At 37.9% G+C, this 24031-nt stretch overlaps 1 protein-coding gene across 2 annotated transcripts in view; it reads right to left on the bottom strand.

Moving 5' to 3' along the window:
* Positions 1 to 24031, bottom strand: part of TENM1 (teneurin transmembrane protein 1) — a 630397-nt gene that overhangs the window by 76075 nt on the left and 530291 nt on the right. For both annotated transcript variants that reach the window (XM_011936960.1, XM_011936959.1), the window contains one exon: positions 4977 to 5131. In XM_011936960.1, coding sequence (XP_011792350.1) covers positions 4977 to 5131 — 155 coding nt within the window. The remainder of the gene's footprint in view (positions 1 to 4976; positions 5132 to 24031) is intronic.

The following is a 24031-nucleotide window of genomic DNA, read 5'->3' on the forward strand; positions in this document are numbered from 1 at the left end:
TATTTCTCCTTCACTTATGAAACTTAGTTTGGCTGGATATGAAATTCTGGGTTGAAAATTCTTTTCTTTAAGAATGTTGAATATTGGCCTCAACTCTCTTCTGGCTTGTAGAGTTTCTGCCGAGAGATCTGCTGTTAGTCTGATGGGGTTCCCTTTGTGGGTAACCCGACCTTTCTCTCTGGCTACCCTTAACAGTTTTTCCTTCATTTGAACTTTGGTGAATCTGATAATTATGTGTCTTGGAGTTGCTGTTCTTGAGGAGTATCTTTGTGGCATTCTCTGTATTTCCTGAATTTGAATGTTGGCCTGCCTTACTAGGTTGGGGAAGTTCTGCTGGATGATATCCTGTAGAGTGTTTTCCAACTTGGTTCCATTCTCCCCATCACATTCAGGTACCCCAATCAGACGTAGATTTGGTCTTTTCACATAGTCCCATATTTCTTGGAGGCTTTGTTCATTTCTTTTTACTCTTGTTTTCTCTAAACTTCTCTTCTTGCTTCATTTCATTCATTTGATCTTCAATCACTGATACCCTTTCTTCCAGTTGATCGAATTGGTTACTGAAGCTCGTGCATTTGTCATGTAGTTTTCGTGCCATGGTTTTCAGCTCTATCAGGTCATTTAAGGACTTCTCTACCTTTGTTATTCTAGTTAGCCATTTGTCTAATCTTTTTTCAAGGTTTTTAGCTTCTTTGTGATGGGCTCGAACTTCCTCCTTTAGCTTGGAGAAGTTTGATCATCTGAAGGCTTTTTCTCTCAGCTTGTCAATGTCATTCTCTGTCTAGTTTTGTTCCATTGCTGGCAAGGAGCTGCATTCCTTTGGAGGGGGAGAGGTGCTCTGATTTTTAGAATTTTCAGCTTTTCTGCTCTGTTTTTTCCCCATCTTTGTGGTTTTACCTACCTTTGGTCTTTGATGATGGTGACATACAGATGGGGTTTTGGTGTGGATATCTTTTCTGTTTGTTAGTTTTCCTTCTAACAGTCAGGACCCTCAGCTGCAGGTCTGTTGGAGTTTGCTGGCAGTCCACTCCAGACACTGTTTGCTTGGGTATCAGCAGCAGAGGCTGCAGAAGAGTGAATATTGCTGAACAGCAAATGTTTCTGCCTGACCACTCCTCTGGAAGCTTCGTCTCAGGGGGGTACCCGGTCGTGTGAGGTGTCAGTCTGTCCCTACTGGGGGGTGCCTCCTGGTTAGGCTATTCAGGGATCAGGGACACACTTGAGGCAGTTTGTCTGTTCTCAGATCTCAAACTCCGTGCTGGGAGAACCACTACTCTCTTCAAAGCTGTCAGACAGGGACATTTAAATCTGCAGAGGTTTCTGCTGCCTTTTGTTTGGCTATGCCTTGTCCCCAGAGATGGAGTCTACAGAGGCAGGCAGGCCTCCTTGAGCTGCAGTGGGCTCCTCCCTGTTTAAGCTTCCAGGCTGCTTTGTTTACCTACTCAAGCCTCAGCAATGGCGGGCACCCCTACCCCAGCCTTGCTGCCGCCTTGCTGTTAGATCTCAGACCGCTGTGCTAGCAATGAGGGAGGCCCCGTCGTCGTGGGACCCTCTGAGCCAGGTGTGGGATATAATCTCCTGCTGTGCTGTTTGCTAAGACCCTTGGAATAGTGCAGTATTAGGGTGGGAGTGATCTGATTTTCCAGGTGCTGTGTTTCATGGTTTCCCTTGGCTAGGAAAGGGAATTCCCTTACCCCTTGAATTTCCCGGGTAAGGTGATGCCTTGCCCTGCTTCAGCTCTCACTGGGTGGGCTGCACCCACTGTCTGACACACCCCAGTGAGATGAACCCGGTACCTCAGTTGGAAATGCAGAAATCCGCATTTCCCTTCTTAACGCTGTTATTGTCTCCTCATTGTCCAGTATAAACTTCATTATGCTTAGAAGGACCTTCACCATTTCACCCTCACTTACCTTTCTAGCTTCATCTCTCACTACTCTTTCATATTCTTTTCACCATTATGTCCTTTTGGTTCAGGTATAGATGTTAACTGTACCTGTTGAGCCCTTCCTATGCATGTTCCAGGAACACACAGTCTACTGTGGGAGACCAGTTGGATGCACAGTTTGCCAACAAAGATCAAATTACATTTAAGCATGGTGATACTAAATTCCAGTAAGGGAATGAAGCAACAGTGAGGACTAGAGCCATCAAGGAAGGTTCCCATGGAAGAGGTGAGGTGTGAGGAGGATGGAGAATGGGATTTGGACTGGCAGACGTACTTTCAGACTGGGGGAAAGGGGCCATGAGAAGTAGGCCTCTAATAAAGGTAGAGGGTGATAATCTGGACACTGATCAATCCAGTATCCTTGTTCTGAGCCAGTCTGGGTGGACAAATTGGAGTTACTTTTTAGTGTGTCTCAGGCACAGAACAGGAAATGGTGGATAGCAGCAGAGTTACTGGCCAAATAATCTGTACATAAAACCTGCTTTCTTTCCTGGTAAATCCTGCTGGCTTCTACCATCCCCTTCTCATACCACACAACCTCCCTTGCCTCCAAAAGACTCTACTATATCTCTAAAGCTAAAGTTGTGTAAAGAAAGGGGAAAGAGGGTACTTCAGAGAAACTGAGGCTTGGGATGAAATGCCATAGAGAAAAGTTTCTGTCTCCTGGTTACCAGGGCTTCTTTTCAGTGGTCTGCATTGTACATCCCAACCTGAAAAGGGAGAGGAGATTTTATGGTGGGAATTATGTTTGGAAAGTGTCATGTGAAAAAGAACCCTTCTCATGGTGATGATGATCATATGTTTGCTCTACTAAGACAAAGAATTCTCTTTCAACATAACTTTTCTACACAGAAACAGAAAAGTTGTTTAGAGTTGACTGATTGCAATACTAAGTGCCCTATTTTAGGTTAAAAATATCCCACAAGTGAATCATACATGTGCATCTTCTCTGTCCCCCCTCCTTTGTACAAATACATTCACACCCTTCTTTATTGCCATAAATAATGCTCCTTTTCTTTGCCTTCTGCAGCATTTTGAATCATGGAAAGTTAGACCATTCTAGGACTTGATAGCCTGATCCATTCAAATCTCTATTAAAAAGGGTTTGTTCATTTTGTCAGTTTTCCAGGCCCAACTCCCCATTTCACTTTTGTAGTTGACTATATATGAACATTTCTTGAGTTTCTGGGGCAGGGCAAGGGCACATAGAGAAGAAGAAATCCTAAATAAGCTAGTGTTTTATAGAGATGTATGCTCAAGGTGGGTGGAGGTGGCAGGAGATCTTAGGGTCAATGACTAAAGCAAGATTTTCTTAGGGGTGTGTTCCTTTTACTTACTAATATGGTTTTGCTGTGTCCCCACCCAAATCTTATCTTGAATTGTAACTCCTACAATTCCCACATGTCGTGGGAGAAACCTGGTGGGAGGTGATTGAATTATGGGGACGGGTCTTTCCTGAGCTGTTCTCATGATAGTGCATGAGTCTCATGAGATATGATGGTTTTAAAAATGGGAGTTTCCCTGCACAAGCTCTCTGTTTGCTTGCTGCCATCCATGTAAGACATGACTTGCTCCTCCTTGCCTTCCACCATGATTGTGAGGCCTCCCCTCCATGGGGAACCGTAAGTCCAATAAACCTCTTTCTTTTGTAAATTGCCCAGTTTTGGGTATATCTTTATCAGCAGCATGAGGAACTGTAAGTCCAATAAACCTCTTTCTTTTGTAAATTGCCCAGTCTTGGATATGTCTTTATCAGCAGTGTAAAAATGGACTAATACATTTACCTTGTTTTTCTAGGTTTTAGGTGGTACGACAAATGAAGCAACAGGAATATCATAACTGTGGGGGACACTGCTCATTGCCTCCCCAGTAGCAACCCTTTACTCCTTGCTAACAGAACTCTGATTTCGGTTTAAGAATCAGGTAGCAATGTGCTCAGGGAAGGGGACCCACTTCTAGAGGGTCTGAATCCACTATGTAATCCCATTTCCCCTTTGCCAGTGACTGGTGAAGGCATGGGCATGTGATTCAATTCTGGCCAATGTGACACAAGAAGGAAATCTGCTGGCATCTTTGCTATCTTTGGACATCTCTTTATGTGAGATAATTAAACCTTATTGTTTAAACAACTTTTAGACAAGTATTTTATTACTTGCAGCCAAGACCATCCTCTCTGATACGCTAATCAATTTGAAAACTCTCAACATCCACTTTAATTTTTTTGAAAAGATTATTTAATAATCTACTTTATTAGGGTCACAAATTTATGGAATGTTAGAGCTGGAAGGTTTGAGGACTGTCTAATCTATTTCCTTCATTTCTTGTTTCTGCAGACTAAGAAAGTCAGACACTGAATGTTGGGACTATGCTGTATGCTCTATAATCTCTTTAAATGTCTAATACTGATTTTGTAGAATTGTGGTAAAATCAGAATTTTTGACCCAGATGAGAGCTACATGGAATTTTCTTTTATCCTCACTGGCTTAAAAAACAAAAACAAAAACAAAACCCCAAAAAACAGATTTCCTAAATAACAGTAAAATAGATCTCAGAGGGGATGTTGCTTTTACTTAAGAAAACTTCCAAACACCCTAGAAATGGCTATTTATATACACGTGAATAACAACATGCTCATATATTCATTAAAAAAGATGTCTAAAGAGCCTTCATAGTCACTATTTTTCTAAATTTCAGTCGCTGTTTCATTTAAAAATAATAGAATTACATATCTTAGAAATATTCAATAAATGAGATTGGCCTTACCTTCTGATTAATTCAAGTTTGAGAGACTTTACTTAATTGTATGTCAATATTCTACCTGACGTTACTTCCATCTTTGCTTACCATTTTCTCCCAGCTAAGCTTTCCTAATGAGGAAAAAAGTAACTTACATAAACAGAAACTTCTGCTATCTGGTGTTATAACAGATATACCAGGCTTCCATTCTACCTAATTTCTACATGAGAAAATTGTTATCCATTTCCATGATGCCAAATGACGATAACACTTGAAAACCAGTGGTGCCTACCTGAGTGATGTCCATTCCTGAGTCACAGCTCAGTGGTTGTGTGGAAGTCAGACCATTTGAGCCGATTACAGTTGTGATCACAGCATTCTCATCAATTTTGCGAATCATAGTCCCATCCACAAAGTAAATGAATCCATGCCTATCAACTGTGATGCCTGTTGGGAAAGAGCAAATAAGCATTAGTAGTCTAGTGAACCACATTTGTACTAAGTTCTGTACTTTGAAAAAAGCTATAGCAATGGAAAGGCATTTTAAAGACATATAGATTAAGTTTTGCTCAGCACAGACAGGACAGTAATGGGAGAGGTTTGTTGGGGCATACATTCACTTCTTTGTGTATTGAGAAGAAATGACAAAACGTCACATGCAGAGATAAAGCCAGGTCTAATAATTTTGTTTTGTCCAGTTTTACATTTCCACCCCCTTGATACTTGCTTGCCCCCACAATTAAAAATCATCTTTAAGATAAGTGGGAAAAGACAGGGAGATCATGTATATTACATTTCTTTTAGGGTGCTGATGCATACGCTGCTGCTTATTTTCATGATTGCATTAGCAAATAACTGACTTGAAAAGCATTATAATTATTTTCATCAATTCAGACTTTGTTAAAAGGGAGTTTGTAATAACTCTGATAAACTGGGCTGAGTTTTTTCTCCATATTATCTATTAAGGGGGGTTGGAGAGCAAAATTATAGTATCACAAAGGGAATGGCTAAGTTTCTAGAAAAGATAAAAGCTGATAAAAATTTTCACAGTTTTTACATACTGTGTTAATTACAGCCTGGTTTCTTAAAATTTTTATTATAATAGCAGTTCGAAGGCTTGGGTTCTAATACTGAATACCCCACTTACAACTAATGTGTGACTTTGAGTCATTCATTTGCAAATTTCAGACTCCTCTTTGGTAACATAGGGACAGGACCATCTGCCTTATTTAGCTAAAGTGATCTACTGCTCTGGTTTGGCTGTAACTGAGGCAGAGATCAGCTTTAAAGCTAGGACCATCCTTGACAAACCAGGATGAGCTGGTTACTCTATATCTTGTTTTTTGTTGTTATTGTTGTTTTTTTTTTTTTAGGGAGTTTTGCTCTTGTTGCCCAGGCTGGGTACAATGGTGCAATCTCGGCTCACTGCAACCTCTGCCTCCCGGGTTCAAGCGATTATCCTGCCTCAGTCTCCCAAGTAGCTAAGATTATAGGCGCCCGCCAGCACGCCTGGCTAATTTTTTGTATTTTTAGTAGAGACAGGTTTTCACCATGTTAGTCAGGCTGGTCTCAGACTGACCTCAGGTGATCCACCTGCCTTGGCCTCCCAAACTATTGGGATTACAGGCGTGAGATAGCGGGCCCGGCCCTAGGTTGTTATATCATATGAAATAATACATATAAAAAGTATCAGATACACTTTAAGAACATATGGCTCTACTCCTATTTCCCTCAGTGCTTTTGACAGTGCTCTTGAAAATAACCACATGGCATTTTTCAAACTAGTCTACAATTTAGTCTTTTCCTCACTTCCCTTTATTTAGGTTTGGTGAAACTCATTGAATAGATGTTAAAGTCAGAATTTCTGTGCTAGCAAGCATGTCCTTTTAACACAAAACAACACACAAACACACACACACACATATGAATTTTCTGTCAAAATGTGAACTCATCTAGAGTCATTTTATAAACCCAACTTAATAAACTGCTTTTAGATGAACTAATTCATTGGCAGGAAGTTAATATTAAGACTTGGCTTTATGGTATACTTTGATTAATCCTGATGTTCCTCATGAAGTGTTAATTGTTAACATCTATAAAAGTTACAAATTCATTTTAATGTCCCCTGAATACTTCTAAAGTCATCTATGTTTTGGTGAGTTCTCCAAGGAAACCATCATGCCCAAACAAGGGATTTCCATGTCCATAAATCCCTTTATGATTTTTAGAGGCATAAGGACCCTTAAGGTGATTCATAAAAAGACTTTTAAGACTGGGGAAGGTTTAATAATGATGGCATATGAACAATTATTTAATCTCCAGAACATTTTGGGTGAGGATGAACCAAGAGGGAACTTCTGCCTGTTATTTTTGTGTTTTGGCAACATCAATTTCTTGATTGCTTAAAATTTGGTGTGGTTTGTGACAGACCTATTATTTAGAATCACCTTCTATGACCAATATATTAAATATTGCTGAGCATGAAATTTCAAATTTGGCTGTCTTAAGGGGATAGACTGAAAGAGCAAGACTCAAGACTCAAGTCTGGAGACGGAAAGGCTGAGAGGAGTTGTGCTCGACATGTACGAAATCATGAATCATTTACTAAGCACTATGATTTCTAAATCATAGTGACTGTCACTATGCTAGGCTCTGTGAGGGTATAAGGACAAAGAATCTGGTGACATTGAAACTAAGACTAAGAGGAATACTCTGGAACTTTAGTCAGTTAAGGATATTAAAAATAAAATGAAGTGTTGCTCTTCTGAGGAGGTAGTAAACCTAGTGGATCTGATCCTCTAAAAATTTGAGCAGGTTACAAAAGGTATAGAGAAATAAATGTATTCTTAACTAGTATATGTGGGAAGGTCTTTACATCTCTTTGCTGATATCAGGGAGGACAATTCTTTTCTTTGACTACCACACTTCTCATCCCATCAGAGTATAAAGTTTAGGATGATCCAGGGAGGATAATCTGGGACTTTACACAGTGTTCTTACTTTTACTTTTTGTGAAGATCTAAACACTGTGAACTTCTTTCTCTCTGTTCATGTCAGCTGAGTTCCACAGATGAGTGCCCTTTGAAATAAGTCTGGGCTTATTAAATGCTCACTATTTGCCTTCAGGGCTTATTCTGCTGACAGTTTGTGGAATATTTTCCTTTCATATATTTGTGTAGCAACTTCTTTTATCATGGTCCAAATTCCAAACATACTTCTTTTTCCTTGAGAAGCTTTAATTAACTTTGATTGGGTTACACTTATGTTTGGAGTTGAAAAAGAAATAGTAGAAAAGGCTTTGAGGAAACTATGTGATAGGTGCTTCATAAATGTACCTAGGCATATTTTATATGTACATATTTTCCTCTCATTTGCCTTCCCTTACCAACCAATCAACCTACCAACACATAAATTCCCCAAACAACAATTTTGCAACCTCTTTGCTGGTGAAGTTTAAGGGGTATTTAATTTTCACTGAGGGTAAAAATCAAATTGGAAACCCCAGGCAGGAAAAAGAGAATAATATTTGTCCATCATTTGGGGAGGTTTCCCCTCCCATAATGCTTATTGTTATAACCCAGGGATAGTGATGATTCAGTAGATATATTACTGCTTGTCAGAATGAGTGAAAGGAGGTGACACATTCCCAGTATATATTTTAAGCTTTATTCTTTGGAGATGGGCATGTGAGTGATTTCAGATCACATAAAGCCAACTGGGGCTAGCAAGATCTGCAGATTCAATTTACTTTCCAATTTTGATATTGTTGTGCCCAGATCTCCAAAACTTGGTAACCAATGTTGTGGGCATAATTTGTTCCAACGGTCATGTTCATTGATGTGCTCACTGACAGCATTTTCATTAGCACTTAAAACACAATCAAAGGTACAGTCTCTGGATGAGTAAAGATTGAAAGATTTAAGGCGTACTAAGAAAACCACTTCCAGGTTTAAAAATTTTGAACCAGAATTCATTTTCAAAGCAAGTAAAAATATAGAGATCTCCGATATTACCACAAGGTTAGGCAGTGATGCGAGGCAGGTGGAGGTGGAAGCGGGAAGAAAACACACAATAGCTTGAGTCCCCTTACTTTAAATCTGAATTTAAATATCCCCCTGCACCGAGGAAAACATCGGCCTCAGATGCCCAGACAGCATGTTTAGCTTAGAGCACATTTTTACATTTGGGAGAAAATAAATAAATCATTGTAAATTAGTGCATATAATGAAAGTACTGACAGACCATAACCTGGAAGTGTGAATGGTGCTGTCTCCATTCATCAGCATTAAGCCCTAACAAGCTCTTTCTATGGAGAGACCTGCTCATAAATAAAGCGCATCTTGTAAAAAAATTATTCACAACATCCCATGCAAAGTAGGGGATATTATATAATATCTGAACTGCAAGCTCTTTTCTTTGTGAAGCATTACTCTGTATGAAACCACTGCAAATTATAGGCGAAATTATTTGACTTCTTCCCTTGTCTTATTATCCTCCAGTGAATAAATACTATAATTCTTAAGAAGACAATTTCCTAAAGCTGGGGCAGCCTGGATAGTTACTTATAAATTTATCACCTGTGAGGGGAAAAAGACACTACTGATCAATACTGAAGGAACAGGGGCATCCTGATGTAATCACTGAGAGTCCAGATGTGGTGCTTAATAGCCTGCAAATAGTAGCTAAAATCCCAAATTAGATAACAGTGAAGATCAGAGTTTTTGGCTGTGTAGAATGCCAATTTCAAATGTTTGCAGAAGGCATCTCTGTACTTAATTTTTGAAAATTACAGCTGTTGAGGCCACCTACCTTTTTATTATTTCTATATAAAAAATGAAACATCTTTCAGAATATAAGCTTTGGAAAGCAGTCATAACATTTTCTTCATCTATAGCCCTAGCAACAAGAAAACTGAAATACTGGGTGTTTTTTGGCCACAATCTGCTGTTTAATTTTATGAGACAAAGATAAATGGTTAAATCAACTTCCAGGGAAAGTCCTAAGCCTAATATGGTGTCAGCTCAATCTCCAATACTGAGAGTGCTGAATTGTGTAACTGATTCAAAAATATTCTTTAAGCCAAAGAGAATTTTTCTTTGTTCATGTGCATTCCAATTCTCTGAAAATTGGTATTATATGTGTGGTATATATGGAAACTCTACTAGGCAGAAAAGTCCATTCTTCAATCCATCTGACTACTGTCCACTTAATTACCCTCTGGGATCAGAAAGAGCCAAGTTACTTATGCATAATAAGCCTGGTAAGTTCTCTCACTGTGTAGCCACTAAATGGAGCTTCTAGAACTTGGAGGGTTTACAGATTTCTGTGTGTCACTAGAGGTTGGAAGGAGGCAGAGCTTAATGACCAGCTGAGATGATTTCACTGTGTGGTTAACAATGGCTTCATGATTTCTCCAGTAGGAAACACTAATAAACTCACTGTAATATTATATGACTAGTGAATAGTGAGTTATTTAATCAGATATTTTGTTTAGTAAAATGCTATAGTACATTCTACATAGTAAAGGTCAATTTCCAAAGAACATAAACACAAATTAAAAATGATAAGCATTCAAAGTAATATTCTGCTGACTGGAACGTCTCTTTTGATTACTCAAAAGGCACTTCAAAGGGCTTCATAGTCATTATAAGGAACAATAAATTTGTGGGCTAGTTAACTAAGACTTCTGATTGAGAGAAAGACAGACGACGCCAGTGTTTAGCATTTGTCTTGTCTTTAGCTCCTTCTGATCCTCTTAAAGCTTTAGACTTCAGCTTTGCCATAAGGCAAAGTGAATGGACAGACCTTTTAAATCCACCAACCACTATTTTTCTTAAAGCTTACTGAGAAAAATGTTTTTCTGTTTACTCATTAACTTATTCAAGATTTATTTTGCACCCTCTATGTGTGAGGCACTGTCCTAGGCAATGGGAGTACAGGAGACTATAAAACAGACATGGCATTGCTCTTAGAAAGCCTGGAAACTGGTAGAGGGAGACAGAGAGATAACCAGGCAATTACAATGCCATTAGATAAGCACTAGTTTGGGGGAAGTCCAAGGTGCCATCGGAGCATCCTTGGGGGATGGGCTGGGGAAATGAAAGTCACAAGTGATTTCTCAGACTTAAGTGATAAGTAAGCTGAAATTTGAAGATCCATGTTGAATTCTAGATGAGCCTAGTATGTATGAATTCCAGGTAAACACCACTGAAAATCCATGAAAGATGACTAATATTACTAAACAATAATCATTTCCATTTGCCAAGAATACTATGATATTCCAGGTACTGTGCTGGATTCCTTACATAGATTTTCTCATATAATCCTCACAACAGCCCTGTGGAGTTGTACTAATGTAATTTTTTAGATGAGGAAATAGAAGTGCAGAGAGGTAGAGTAACTAACTCCAGGTTACATACCTAGAAAATGCTAGTTTAAAGCGATGAGTAAAGGACTCTCTGTTCAGTAAATGGTGCTACTATAACTGGCTAGCCATACGCAGAAGATTGAAACTGGACCCCTTCGTTACACCGTATACAAAAATTAACTCAAGATGAATTAAAGACTTAAAAGTAAAACCCGAAACTATAAAAACCCTGGAAGAAAACCTAGGCAATACCATTCCAGACATAGGCATGGGCAAAGATTTCATGGTGAAGACACCAAAAGCAATTGCAACAAAAGCAAAAATTGACAAATGGACTTTTATACAGCAAAAGAAACTATCAACAGAGTACATAGGCAACCTATGGGAGAAAATTTTTGCAAAATATGAATCTGACAAAGGTCTAATATCCAGCATCTATAAGGGACTTAAACAAATTTACAAGAAAAAAAAAACCCATTATTAAGTGGGCAAAGGACATGAACAAACATTTCTCAAAAGAAGATATACATGTGGCCAACAAGCATATGAAAAAAAGCTCAACATCACTGATCATTAGAGAAATGCAAATCAAAACCACAATGAAACACCATCTCACACAAGTCAGATTGGCTATTATTAAAGGTCAAAAAATAACAGATGTTGGCAAGGTTGTGGAGTAAAAGGAACGCTTATACACTACTGATGGGAGTGTAAATTAGTTCAACCAGTGTGGAAGACAGTGTGGTGATTCCTTAAAGACCTAAAGACAGAAATATCATTCGACCCAGCAGTCCCCTTACTGGGTATATACTCAAAGGAATATAAATCATTCTATTATAAAGACACATGCACATGTATGTTCATCACGGCACTGTTCACAATAGCAAAGATATGGAATCAACCTAAATGCCTATCACTGATAGACTGTATGAAGAAAATGTGGTACATATACACCATGGAATACTATGAATCCATAAAAAGGAATAACATCACATTCTCTGCAGGGACATGGATAGAGCTGGAGGTCATTATCGTTAGCAAACTAATACAGGAACAGAAAACTAAATACCACGTTCTCATTTGTAAGTGAGAGCTAAATGATGGGAACACATAGACACATGGAGGGGAACAATACACACTGGGGCCTATTGGATAGTGGAGGGTGGGAGGAGGGAGAGGATCAGAAAAAATAACTAATGGATACTAGGTTTAATACCTGGGTGATGAAATAATCTGCACAACAAACCCCCATGACACACGTTTACTTATGTAATAAACCCGTACATGTACCCCTGAACTTAAAGTAAAAGTTGGGGGGGAAAAAAAAGAAAATGCTAGTTTAACACAAGTTTGTCTGAGTTTAATGCCCATTCTCTTAACCACTATGCCATGTAGCTTAAATGAGGTTATCAATTGCTTTACCATGGGGGTGGGGTACAGACTGGCTTAAGAAGGTTCAGAAACTCCATGAAATTATCGGTAGAATGTTTTGTGTATGGGTATTATCATGGGGAGAGAGAGTCCACTGGTTTTGTTAAAGATTGTCAGAAGGATCTCTGACCCATCCAAAAAATTGTTAAGAATTCTTGTATTCCTATAGATCTCTTAGACTTCTTCAGAATTATTCTTCAAAGGTATTCTGTGGCTTCATCTTCACAGAGCTGATGAGTTTCAAGAAAGTACTCAAGAGCTTCCAAGTGGTGGGGAGTTCGGTGATTTTACTATTATCACATGAACTACCACCTAAAAAGGAGACCCCACGTAATGGGATATCAACTCACCTAGGTCAAAATAGCTTTTATTAACAAAGATAGGGAATAATGAATGCTGGTGAGGATGTGGAGAAAGGGGAATCCTCATATATTGTTGGTGGGAATGTAAACTAGTACAGCCACTATAAAAATGGAATGAAGGTCCCTCAAAAAACTAAAAATAGAACTATCATATGATCTAGAAATTCCACTACTACTACTGGGTATATATAGAAAATAAAGGAAATCAGTATATCAAAGAGATATCTGCACTCCCGTGTTTACTACAGCACTATTCACAACAACCAAAATATGGAATCAACTAAGTACCCATCAGTAGATGAATGGATAAAGAAAATGTGGCACATATACATAATAGGATATTATTCAGCCATAAAAAGAATGAAATTTTATCATTTGCAGCAACATGGATGGAACTAGAGGTCATTATGTTAAGTGAAATAACTCAAGCACAGAAACACAAATATCACATGTTCTCATTGATATGTGGGAGCTATAAAAGAGAGTAGATTAGTGGTTCCCAGAGGCTGGGAAGGGTAGGGGAGGATGAAGAGAGGTTGATTAATGGGTATAAATACGCACTATAATAGAAGAAATAAGAACTAGTGTTTGATAATCAGTAGAGAGATATAGGTTACAATAATCTATTGTATATCACAAAATAACTAGAAGAGAATAATTTGAATGTTTCTAGCATAAAGAAAAGACAACTATTTAAGGTGATGAATATCCTAATTATACTGATTTGATCTTTACAAATTATACAAATGTATGAAATTATCACACATAGCTCCCAAATATATGTATCTATATGTATCAATTAAAATTAATAAGGTCCTTTCATTTTCAGTATGGCAGAGACAATGCTATGTGTTCATGTCATCCTGTTTCTCTTTCTTTCTGAGAACAGAGTTAGATTATGTTTCTCAGCCTCCTTTCCAGTTAGATGTGGGCAAAAGTAATGTATGCGACTTCTAGGTCTGATCCTTAACGAGATGTCTATTGAGTTTTTCTATGGATTACTACCTTCCACTGTAGGCTGACTGCATGCAGATCATCCAGTAGAGGACTCCAAGGCCTAAGGCACTGAGGAATCACTAGATGGAAGAAGCCTGGTTCCTTGAATCACTGCTTGGAGCAGAGATTCTTCTACTCCCCAGGCAACCCATATTAAATTGTGATGTAAGAATGAAATAAATTACTAATTTTTGTGAAACTATTGAGATATTGTGTGTGTGTGTGTTTAACATGGTTGTTAGCTTGGCCCCAGTATTAACATTCAGCAACCCCAATCCTATTCACCTTTTAAGGCTTTTATAGGATGTTTCCCTTTCATGAATCCTTCCCTGCAAACTCCAGTTCATCGTGGTCTCTGTTTTCTAACCCACCGAAGCTGTTATTTATTTATTTATTTGTTACTGTGAATTTTCCAATCATGATCCGTGTAGGTAATAAGCTCCCTGAGGACAAGAACTGGATTTTAGAATTAGTTTTTATATCTCAAGTAATTCAGTACACTTGGGCACAAATGTTCAATAAACCTTCCTAAATTACAGGACTAAATTTCCATGATTTATACTGAAACATATCTACCTTGAACAAAATAAAGCATGCCAGGAGGTCAAGAACTGCATATGAATTTCTCTAGAAATGAGCTTGGAAAGGATGTAGTGAAAATGTCTTTGTCTAAAGTCCTTTAAGAGGAATACAGTCCCCTATTAATTAGTGATGATTAGAATATGGGAAAAGTGGGGTTGACAACCAAGAGCACACAGACAAAGGACCATGGATCAAATTAACTGCAAACAAATGTGATCCATGTGGATAGCTACAATGAATAGCTCATGACACCGCTCCCCCCACCATACATACAAATCCAGTTGTTCTGTCAACATAACTTTGTTTGTGATCTTGTGATCTCTTCCGACCTTACCATGTTAGGAGTTCTGAAGAAACAGAAGTGCCTCAAGATTTTTTCAGGCTGATTTTTGTTACAGAATAGCTGTAGGACTTTGGATAATGCATTTGACCACTCAGTGTCTTGATTTCCTAACTTATATACTACCCACTACACAAGGTAAAATGGTGTGAAGCTCACAAGAGCCAGTGAAATGAAAGGACTTTGAAGAAGATTGAGTATTATGGTGGTGCTAAGTGGTATCTTAATTGCCTAGTTATTGCTATAATTCTTTCTGACAGGGACTTTTCTAAGCCTAGAATCATAGTCAAAAATTACCACACAGGCCCTGCTTGAACATTTTAGGCTTTTCTGTGTTCTGTAAATAAGATTTCAGTCCATGGAGCATTATGCAATCCTTGTTAGTAGGAGAGCACCCTATGTTAGATTCACCATAGAGACAAGTCAGTAGTTAAAAAGAGTTTGTTAGCTCAGGGGAAATACTATACTATTAAATTATTGGTGTAAAAGCCTTCAAGCTTTTATAAGATGGTTAAAGCTTTCATACACAGAATCAAATAAATGAGGTTCCATGCCATGCAACTCACTAAGAAGGACCCTTGGCCAAAGTGGTGGTAATGTCTCAACATTTAACAGTGAAACCAGACACTGATAATAACATGATTTATTTTTCTTTGCTTTATAGAGGTTGGTGTGTGTGTGTGTGTGTGTGTGTGTGTGTGTGTGTGTAGAGAGAGAAAGAGAGATTAGGGTAAGTATATGGTGCTAGTTCAAGTTTAAATGCACATGTCTTATTTTTGTGTTAGAGTTCCTGCTCAAAAGATGCCTGCAGGCTGAGATTTAAGGGTACTCAGTATATATGGGCTAAGATAAATGAGGCTTACTAAATCTGTGCTGCATATTTTACATATCCCCCTTTAGAAATTCCTCAAACATCAAGCAACGATATCTGAGACACTACTCAGATACATTTGAAAGAACTGTCTCTGTCATCCTAAGGAAGGAAACTGCCACACAAGAACCTTAGTGAACAATTAGCCGTAGGAAGGAAAGTTCATTTTTGCCCACGGACCAGCAAAACACTAATTGCAGTTGTTGCACTCTAGGGAAAATGAGTCTATCTCAAGGTATGTGAATGACCAAGAGGTTCTAATATAAAAAGCAAACTAAGTATACTTTGTCCCGAATACTCAATAAAAGCAGGATATGAGGAATTAAGCCGATAGTGCTTACTATTCACACAAGTGGGGTAATTCAAGAAGAATTAAAATTTCTCTAGGATAATGATTTGCATGTAGTGCCCATTCAAAAACAACACAGAGGGCCCATTTAAAATTCTCCCTGCATCCGTACATCTTGACTAATGAAGCTAGTGCTAGAAGAGAAGTTCACAAAGTCAGGAGTGGTAGACAGTCATTTGCAAAAGGTAAGGCAGGGTAATGAGCTCTGCGTGAATACACGTTTTAAACCTTTTAAGTGGAGGTTCAAGAGACGTTTAGGAGAACTGATTTGGGCTCAATCAAGAATATATGAATATAACAACAGCATACACACACAGACACAGGCACAAATATGATAGTGGAACAAAAAGCAAAAAATAGTCAAAGCAGTTGTTTAATGAGATAAACAACTTCTTTTACTGTTTTTACCTTTCCACACTCTGCCCTACAAGTGTGACAATCTGTGGGCACAAGAACGTGACATTGAGAGGCATTTATAATGCTGGGATGTTTTGTTCAAAGGGAGCTAATGATTTCCTTAGCCTTTTCTTGATTGAGATTGGAGTTTCCAAGGCCATTTCCCTGTCTTTTTCCCTCTAAACTCAAATACCCAGACAAGTTCATCAGAGCTATGAGAGGTGGAGGAAAGAGTCTGGGGTAGAAGCCAGAAGATTCAGTTGTGAGACTGACTGTGACTTTAACAAATGTAAATAGTCTCCCAGTCCTTAGGTTTTGCCTTTATCTAATGGTGAGTAGAAAAGCTGAGCTGCTCATGTCAGTGGATGACTGTAAAGACCATATAAAATAACTTCTATGTGTGAAATCTTTCTGAAAGGTCAACACAAGTGATGTTAGTATTATTTATAGAGACAGGGTGTTGCTGTGTCTCCCAGGCTGGAGTGCAGTGGCATGATCACAACTCACTGCAGTCTCGAACACCTGGGCTCCAGACATCATTCCCCCTCAGCCTCTCTAATAGCTTGGACCACAGGTGCATGCCACCACACCTGGCAGATCAAAAATTTTTTTTTTGTAGATATGGGGTCTCACTATGTTGACCAGGCTGGTCTTGAACTCCTGGGTTCAAGTGATCCTCTTATCTCGACCTCCCAAAGTGTTGGGATTACAGGCGTGAGCCACCGTGCCCCATCTTATTTATGTTTTTGATAAATTTTTCTGGCATCATATGGTGGTTTATCTGTTTCTGATTACCTGCTTCAAAATGGCTTGACTTAGATGGCAGGAGTCCTATGTATAATTCTGACAGCATCTCCTCCATGTTGATGGTGATTATCAGTCTGTGCAGGGTCCTATACTGTTTCTCCAGTCAAACTGGTCTATGCACTGGCTCTAAAACATACTGCAACTTCCCCATCATTACAGATTTGCTGTACCATTTCCTGTGCCTGAAATACAACTCTGCTTATCTTTCAAGGTTCAGTGCAAGTCCAGCCTCCCAAATTACAATATACAAACTGACTTGAATACTTGCAAATATCCTGATGGAGGCATTTCCTTGTCAATTATATCAAACAATTCCATTGGTCTTGTCTGATGGCAGAAATCTTCCAAACCTATTAGAAAAGATGTGTAATACCAATCCAAGTGGATAGGAATGAGATATAATATGTCATTAAGCTGCGAATCTAGAGTGTGAACTGCAACTAAGAGACTGGGGTGTTTTCGACTGGACTTAAGAATGCATTTTACATACTGAATTAGGGCCATTTCAACAAATCCATTTCAGGACCACCCTATTCCTCACAGGAAGGGCTAAGTCGTTCACTTTCCATTTAGCGTCACCTCTTTATTCTCCACTGGCCTACCTTCTCTCCTTTGCCTTATTCTTTGAACTCTTATTTCTTTTGGAGTTCACTTAACCCATCAGGAATAGAGGGTAGAATAGTTCCTAGTTCTTTTTTATCTTTGTGTCCCGTCCTTTTTCAGATTCCTTCCTTTTTCTCTACTTCTTCCCTCTTCTCATTTTTCCCCTTTTTTTCTCTCCAAACCCCAATCAGCTCTCCCGTCTATGAATCCCTGTGGTTTTTCAAGTTTATACATGCAACCTAATCCTGTATTTTAGTCTTCTCTAATGAGTACTCCCATGTCTCCCCAATGAGATAATATTCCACTCAAGGGCAGGGACCATATCTTCTTAGTTTACTTATGATTTTCAAATTTGTTGCTTGAAAAACTTAACAAAACAATAAAGCTCAGTGAATGTGGTTCTTTTTCTAAGAAGACATACCAGGGGCATGATGTGGATGTGCTAGAGTAGCTAAAACCAGTGGGAATCTTATGAATAGTAAGGTGGGGCCATTGACACTAGTGTCTTGTTGACATCAGTAAAATATATTGAAAGTATTAATTAAGATAATGGCATCTCTGGATTCCTGTCTGATAACCAGTAAGTTTGTGCTGCAACAAGAGATGGTTGTGGTGTTTGACTACAGCATTTAGCATAGTTCCTGACATACAAGACTACTTTATATATATGTGTGTGTATATATATATATATATACACACATTTTATATATATATACACATATATATAAAGTATATATAAACATATATATAAACATACTTTATATATTCATAAAATAGATGATTAAGGTCTATTTTAGAAACATAACAATTTGAACAATTTAAAAATGAGTAATTAATAACAGGCAGTGACTCTGATAAAGGAAGTAAAACAAAACTAAACTGAGGTGTATGAAAATACTTCCAGATGCCATTTTTATAACTGCAATGATTCTTTCCTTAATTCAACGGCTCAAACATCTCCAGCATTTCCAGGAACTAGGAAGATACCATTTTAGGGTCAATGCAGAAGCAAGTGGTTTTGGTCATTTGCAAATTGGCTAGTATTTTTTTCAACATTCAATAGATTATTTGAATAATGTCATGCTGTTAAAATTGGATCAGATATACTTGGGAAAAAGTGCCCAACATTAGTAAGAAAAGTACAATGGAAAGAAACATTTTAGGTGCTAACTGTTGATCTGTGGTTTCTCAAAATTTCAAGTATAACAAGTGAAAATCAGAAGATTTCAAAGTAACCCTTCTTCTGTCCACTCTCCCTGGAAATGCCCCCAGTTTTATTACTCTGGAAAGGTGAGATCTTGCCCCAAGTCATGAAATAGTGCTGTGGTAGTAGCCTGCCTGCAGTTCTGATTTTAGTTTGTTCAAGAGAACACAGGGAAAGGATTATGAAAACCAATATAGGTAAGCTTAGCAGAATCTACTCTGATGGATTTTGGCTTGGGGAGGGACAAAGCAGACCTATCAATCTATTACTATGGCTTCAATTTCCTTGGGTTAGAGATGCTTTCCAAAATGAGAAATAATTCCTGCCCACTAAGAGAAACTACCACTGTAGTCAGCTTTCTTTCCTGAGTAAATACAGGTAAAATGGGGCACCTACCCTCCTTCCTTTTCTCCCAAACCCATTAGACTATCTCCCCCAAATGCAGTCTAATAAGCTTTTTGAAAATTGTGTTTCCCCCAAACACAGTCTAATAAGCTTTTTGAAAAATCAAGTGGAAGAGCTAGTAAATGAAACTGGAAGAAAAATAGAGCAAACAACACTGGGGCTTCCTCGCTAGGCTTTGATATTTGAGGCTTGAAGATAACCTCACATTTGAGTTATTAAGCCTGTGACTCCTCAGGGGGAAACTTTAAATGGGCCAGAACTCACTCCCAAGGGAACAGTGACTTTCTCTGGTCAACGATAAAGCTGACTCATTATACGGAGGCTCTCTCAGGAAGTTCACTGTTAGTCATTTAGGAAACTCCACATATGGGCACATACTAGAGGTGCTGATGTGATGATCTCCACAGCTAATGGAAGAGCCTCAAAACCAATCTGTTCAGAAAATAATGGATTAATGCAGGGGTCCTTGATGACTCTGCTCCAAGGCCAAAACTGGTGTGTGCTCTCATATGTTAGTATCTGTGCCTTACAGGATGTTACATATTTTGACCATCATTTTTATATGAGTGAAAGTCTTATTTAAAACAAAACAAAACAAAACAAAACAAATCACTTTTTGAAATGGAATAGTCAGGTATACATTTGTAAGTTGATTTCTGAACCCTAGTTCTTTTTTTTTTTTTTGAGATGGAGTCTCACTCTGTCACCCAGGCTGCAGTGCAGTGTCGTGATCTCAGCTAACTGCAACTTCCGCCTCCCAGGTTCAAGTGATTCTTCTGCCTCAGCCTCCCGAGTAGCTAGAATTACAGGCACATGTCACCACACCTGGCTAATTTTTGTATTTTTAGTAAAGATGGGATTTCACTGTGTTGGCCAGGCTGGTCTCGAACTCCTGACCTCAAGTAATCTGCCTGCCTTAGCCTCCCAAAGTGCTGATATTTCTAAATCCTACTTCTGACTTAACATGTTTCACAATCAGGAAATATTTCAAGTGATTAGAAAAGTCAGAAAATAATACTACAGACCATCATGCATGCATCACCAAAATTTAATATATGTTATCATTTCCTTCATATATTTCTTTCTTTTCTTTTTTTTTTTTTTCTTTTTGAGATGGAGTCTCGCTCTGTCACCCAGGCTGGAGTGCAGTGGCGTGATCTTGGTTCACTGCAAGCTCCACCTCCTGGAATCAAGAGATTCTCCTGCCTCAGCCTCTTGAGTAGCTGGGATTACAGGCACCCACCACCATGTCTGGCTAATTATTTTTTAATTTTTATTTTTAGTAGAGACGGGGTTTCATCATGTTCGCCAGGCTGGTCTTGAACTCCTGACCTTGTGATCTGCCCGCCTTGGCCTCCCAAAGTGCTGGGATTACAGGCGTGAGTCACCGCACCCCGCACATATCTCTTTCTTAAAAAGGAAATTATATGGATATAGCCAATCCCATTTCCTTATCCCTATCCTCTTTTTCCTTCTCCAGAGGTAACTACTGTCCTGAAGTTAGTGTGTATCATTCCCATGCATGTTTTTATACATTTTCTACATATGTATATGTCCATGAATAATACATAGTATTGTTTTTGTGCTTTAAAAATTTATGTAGGAGATGGATGACAGTGATGGCTAAACAATAATGTGAATGTACTTAATGCCTCAGAACTGTACATGTAATAAAATAGTAAATACTATGTTATGTATATTTTACCACATAAAAATACGTAAATTATATTACACCTTATGCATCCTTTTGCAATCTTCTCTTTTATCCATGCAACATTATATTTTTGACTATTAATGGTTTTACATGCAGATCTAGCTCATTCATTTTTACTGTTGTATAATGTTCCATCATTTGACCAACCCCCTGTTAATGGATTATTAGGTTGTTTCTATCTTTTGTACTATAGTTAATATAATAGCACATGTCTTATGCACGTGTGTACTTGTGACAGTCCATACACTTTTCTTCAGTCCAGCACCCTCTAGCTCATCTCTCTGATGTTGCAATTTTTCCCCTTTAGTTGAACGATGAATTTTGCAAGTAAACAGAATTAAATTAGGGCTGTGTCTGTACAATCAATGAAGTCTGAAAGAAGAAAATTTGAATACAGTCAAACAATTTTGAAAACAAAATGTTTATTACAAATCTTGAAAATAATCTACTTAATAATAGTTACTAGCTTAAAAAAGTATTTTAATACTTATTCTCATTCTCATCATCATACTTTATTCAGTACTTAATCTGTGCCAGGCACTGTTTAACCCATCTTGTGTCATTTCATCCTCTATAAACCCATAATGAAGGTAGGTACTATTTCCATTTTACAGATGAAAAAACAGTGGCTCCAATACGGATTCAAAATAAATTTGAACCCATTTTTATCTGTACTATTCCAAAGTCTCAGGTTTTAACTACTGTACACACTTCCTAAGTTTTCCAAATTTCACAGGGCTCAAATTGGAGAGGCACATGGTATGATTTAAGGGTCACTAAAAAGTCTGCCCACCTGCCTTAAATATATTATATCTTTATGACAGGAAGATTTTTCCAGCTGGACACAAACTCTAGAGATGTTAAGAAGATATATTGATAAATCTGACCATATGAAGTTAGAAAATTCCATAGGGTTAAAAAAAGAGAGAAAAATCACAAGCTTGGAAAAACATATGAAACACAAAGGAATGTTTTTTTTAATTTCCAGAACAGAAAGGACAACAGCTCAGTAGAAAAACTGTAAGAGGATATGAAAGTGAATTTACTAAAAAAGAAATACAAATGGTCACAACAGATATGAAATGAGACTCAAATTCATTGATAATTAAAGGAATGGAAATTAAAGTTAGAAGCTACAAGGCACCATTTCCTGCTGATCAGATGGGCATACATTAGGAGGTTTATATTGAGAGCTGCTGAGGGTATTGCAAACTGGCACTCTGATACACTATTAGTGAGATTGTAAATGTGTTCAATCTTTTGGGAGGACAATTTGTCAATATCTACTACTGCTAAAAATTAACCCTATGTATGTACTCACAAAAGTGCTCCAAAATATATGAACTAGGTTATTCATTACAGCACTATAATAATAAAAGATTAAAAACAAGCAACAAGTATACGAAGAGGCAACTGGCTGAATACATTATGGTGTATCCATATGTTATAATATCGTGCAGCTCTTAAAAACAAAGAGGTAGATATGTACCTGCTTTTATGGAAAGATCTTCAAGACATATTATTAAATAAAAGAATCAGGGTGAGGAGTAATCTATATGGTATGGTTTCCTTTTACGTAAGGGAAAAATATATATACAGTTCCAGAAGGAATCTCAAAAGCCTGTTAAAATTGGTTATCTTTACAGAGAGAGACCTGGGTATGTGGGTTTGTGGCAAAGAAGCCTGAAATTTCTTTTGTATCTTTCTATATAGTTAGAACTATCAAACCATAGACATTTATTACTTTTACATTTTTATGTTTCAATGTCAATAGTGCTTATCTAGATGGGGGAATTGTGGGCCTTTTAAATTTTTCTTCTTTCTGCTACTCTTTTAAAAAAATAATAAATGTAATCTAAAGATCTTTTACTACTGGCCTGCCAGGATTCCTTCAAGGTCTTCCATTTAGGTTTCTTCCATGACTTATGGTATTACCCCTTCAGCAGGTCTCCTGTAACATGCTCAAGTGGGAGCAACCCATTGTCAACCATCAGTACTATGACACTCCTTCTTGGAGAGCTGTCATCTATGAAAACAGAGAGCTGAGTCCTAAGAAATCGGGCCATCAGACAAGACAGGGTGTGTGTGTGAGAAAATAACATACATGTATTTTAAGAAAAATACAAAAGTTGCATTTTATTTAATAACTAGACATCATCAACTCAAAAAATAATATCTGGTCTTTTGTTGAATTATAATAAATGCTCAGAAAATTAAAGAGAAGAAAATAAAAGTCACATAATTTCTTATGCTCTTAGTAGCAATTATAATTGCTAACATTTACATATACTCCCTTTCAAACTTTCTCTCTCTATATATAAATATATAATATATAGTAATATATATATTATATAATATATAATATACATATTACCCTTATACCCTTACAGATGAGGCAGCATACAGTACACACAGCTTTGTGTCCTGAACTTTTCACTGAATGTTATTTTGTGAATATCTTCCTTATATCTGCAGGGGTGTACCAAGGTTTGGGGGAGCAGATGGGAGTGGTTGGTTCTGGGTATAGAGAGTAAGGGGAAGTGCATTTTCTGTTGAAATCTTAAAAAATAATAATAAACCTGGTGAATAGTAGGTCTGTTTTAACAATCAACATTCGCTGGAAATTCTAAATAACGTCAGTGATAAAATACTCCTACTACTGTCCCATTCCCCTTTAGTATGCCGCTTATATCCACCCAGTTCTGATTAGGGAAGAGAGGAGACAAAAGGGTGGATTTCTATCTAGGAGAGATAGACTGAGGGCTGCTGCAAGGGGCTCAGTGTTAGCCAGGGAGTCACTGAAAGATGGGATGAAGAGGAGACATTTCAAACATCCCCTATTTCTGCTTAGATCTGTCCAGCTTAGTTAACTTTTAAACATATGCTTGACGTAAAAAAAAAAAAAAAAAAGGCAGCTGACT

The sequence above is a fragment of the Colobus angolensis genome, unplaced genomic scaffold (assembly GCF_000951035.1).
Source record: "Colobus angolensis palliatus isolate OR3802 unplaced genomic scaffold, Cang.pa_1.0 Scaffold159, whole genome shotgun sequence".
Taxonomy (NCBI): domain Eukaryota; kingdom Metazoa; phylum Chordata; class Mammalia; order Primates; family Cercopithecidae; genus Colobus; species Colobus angolensis.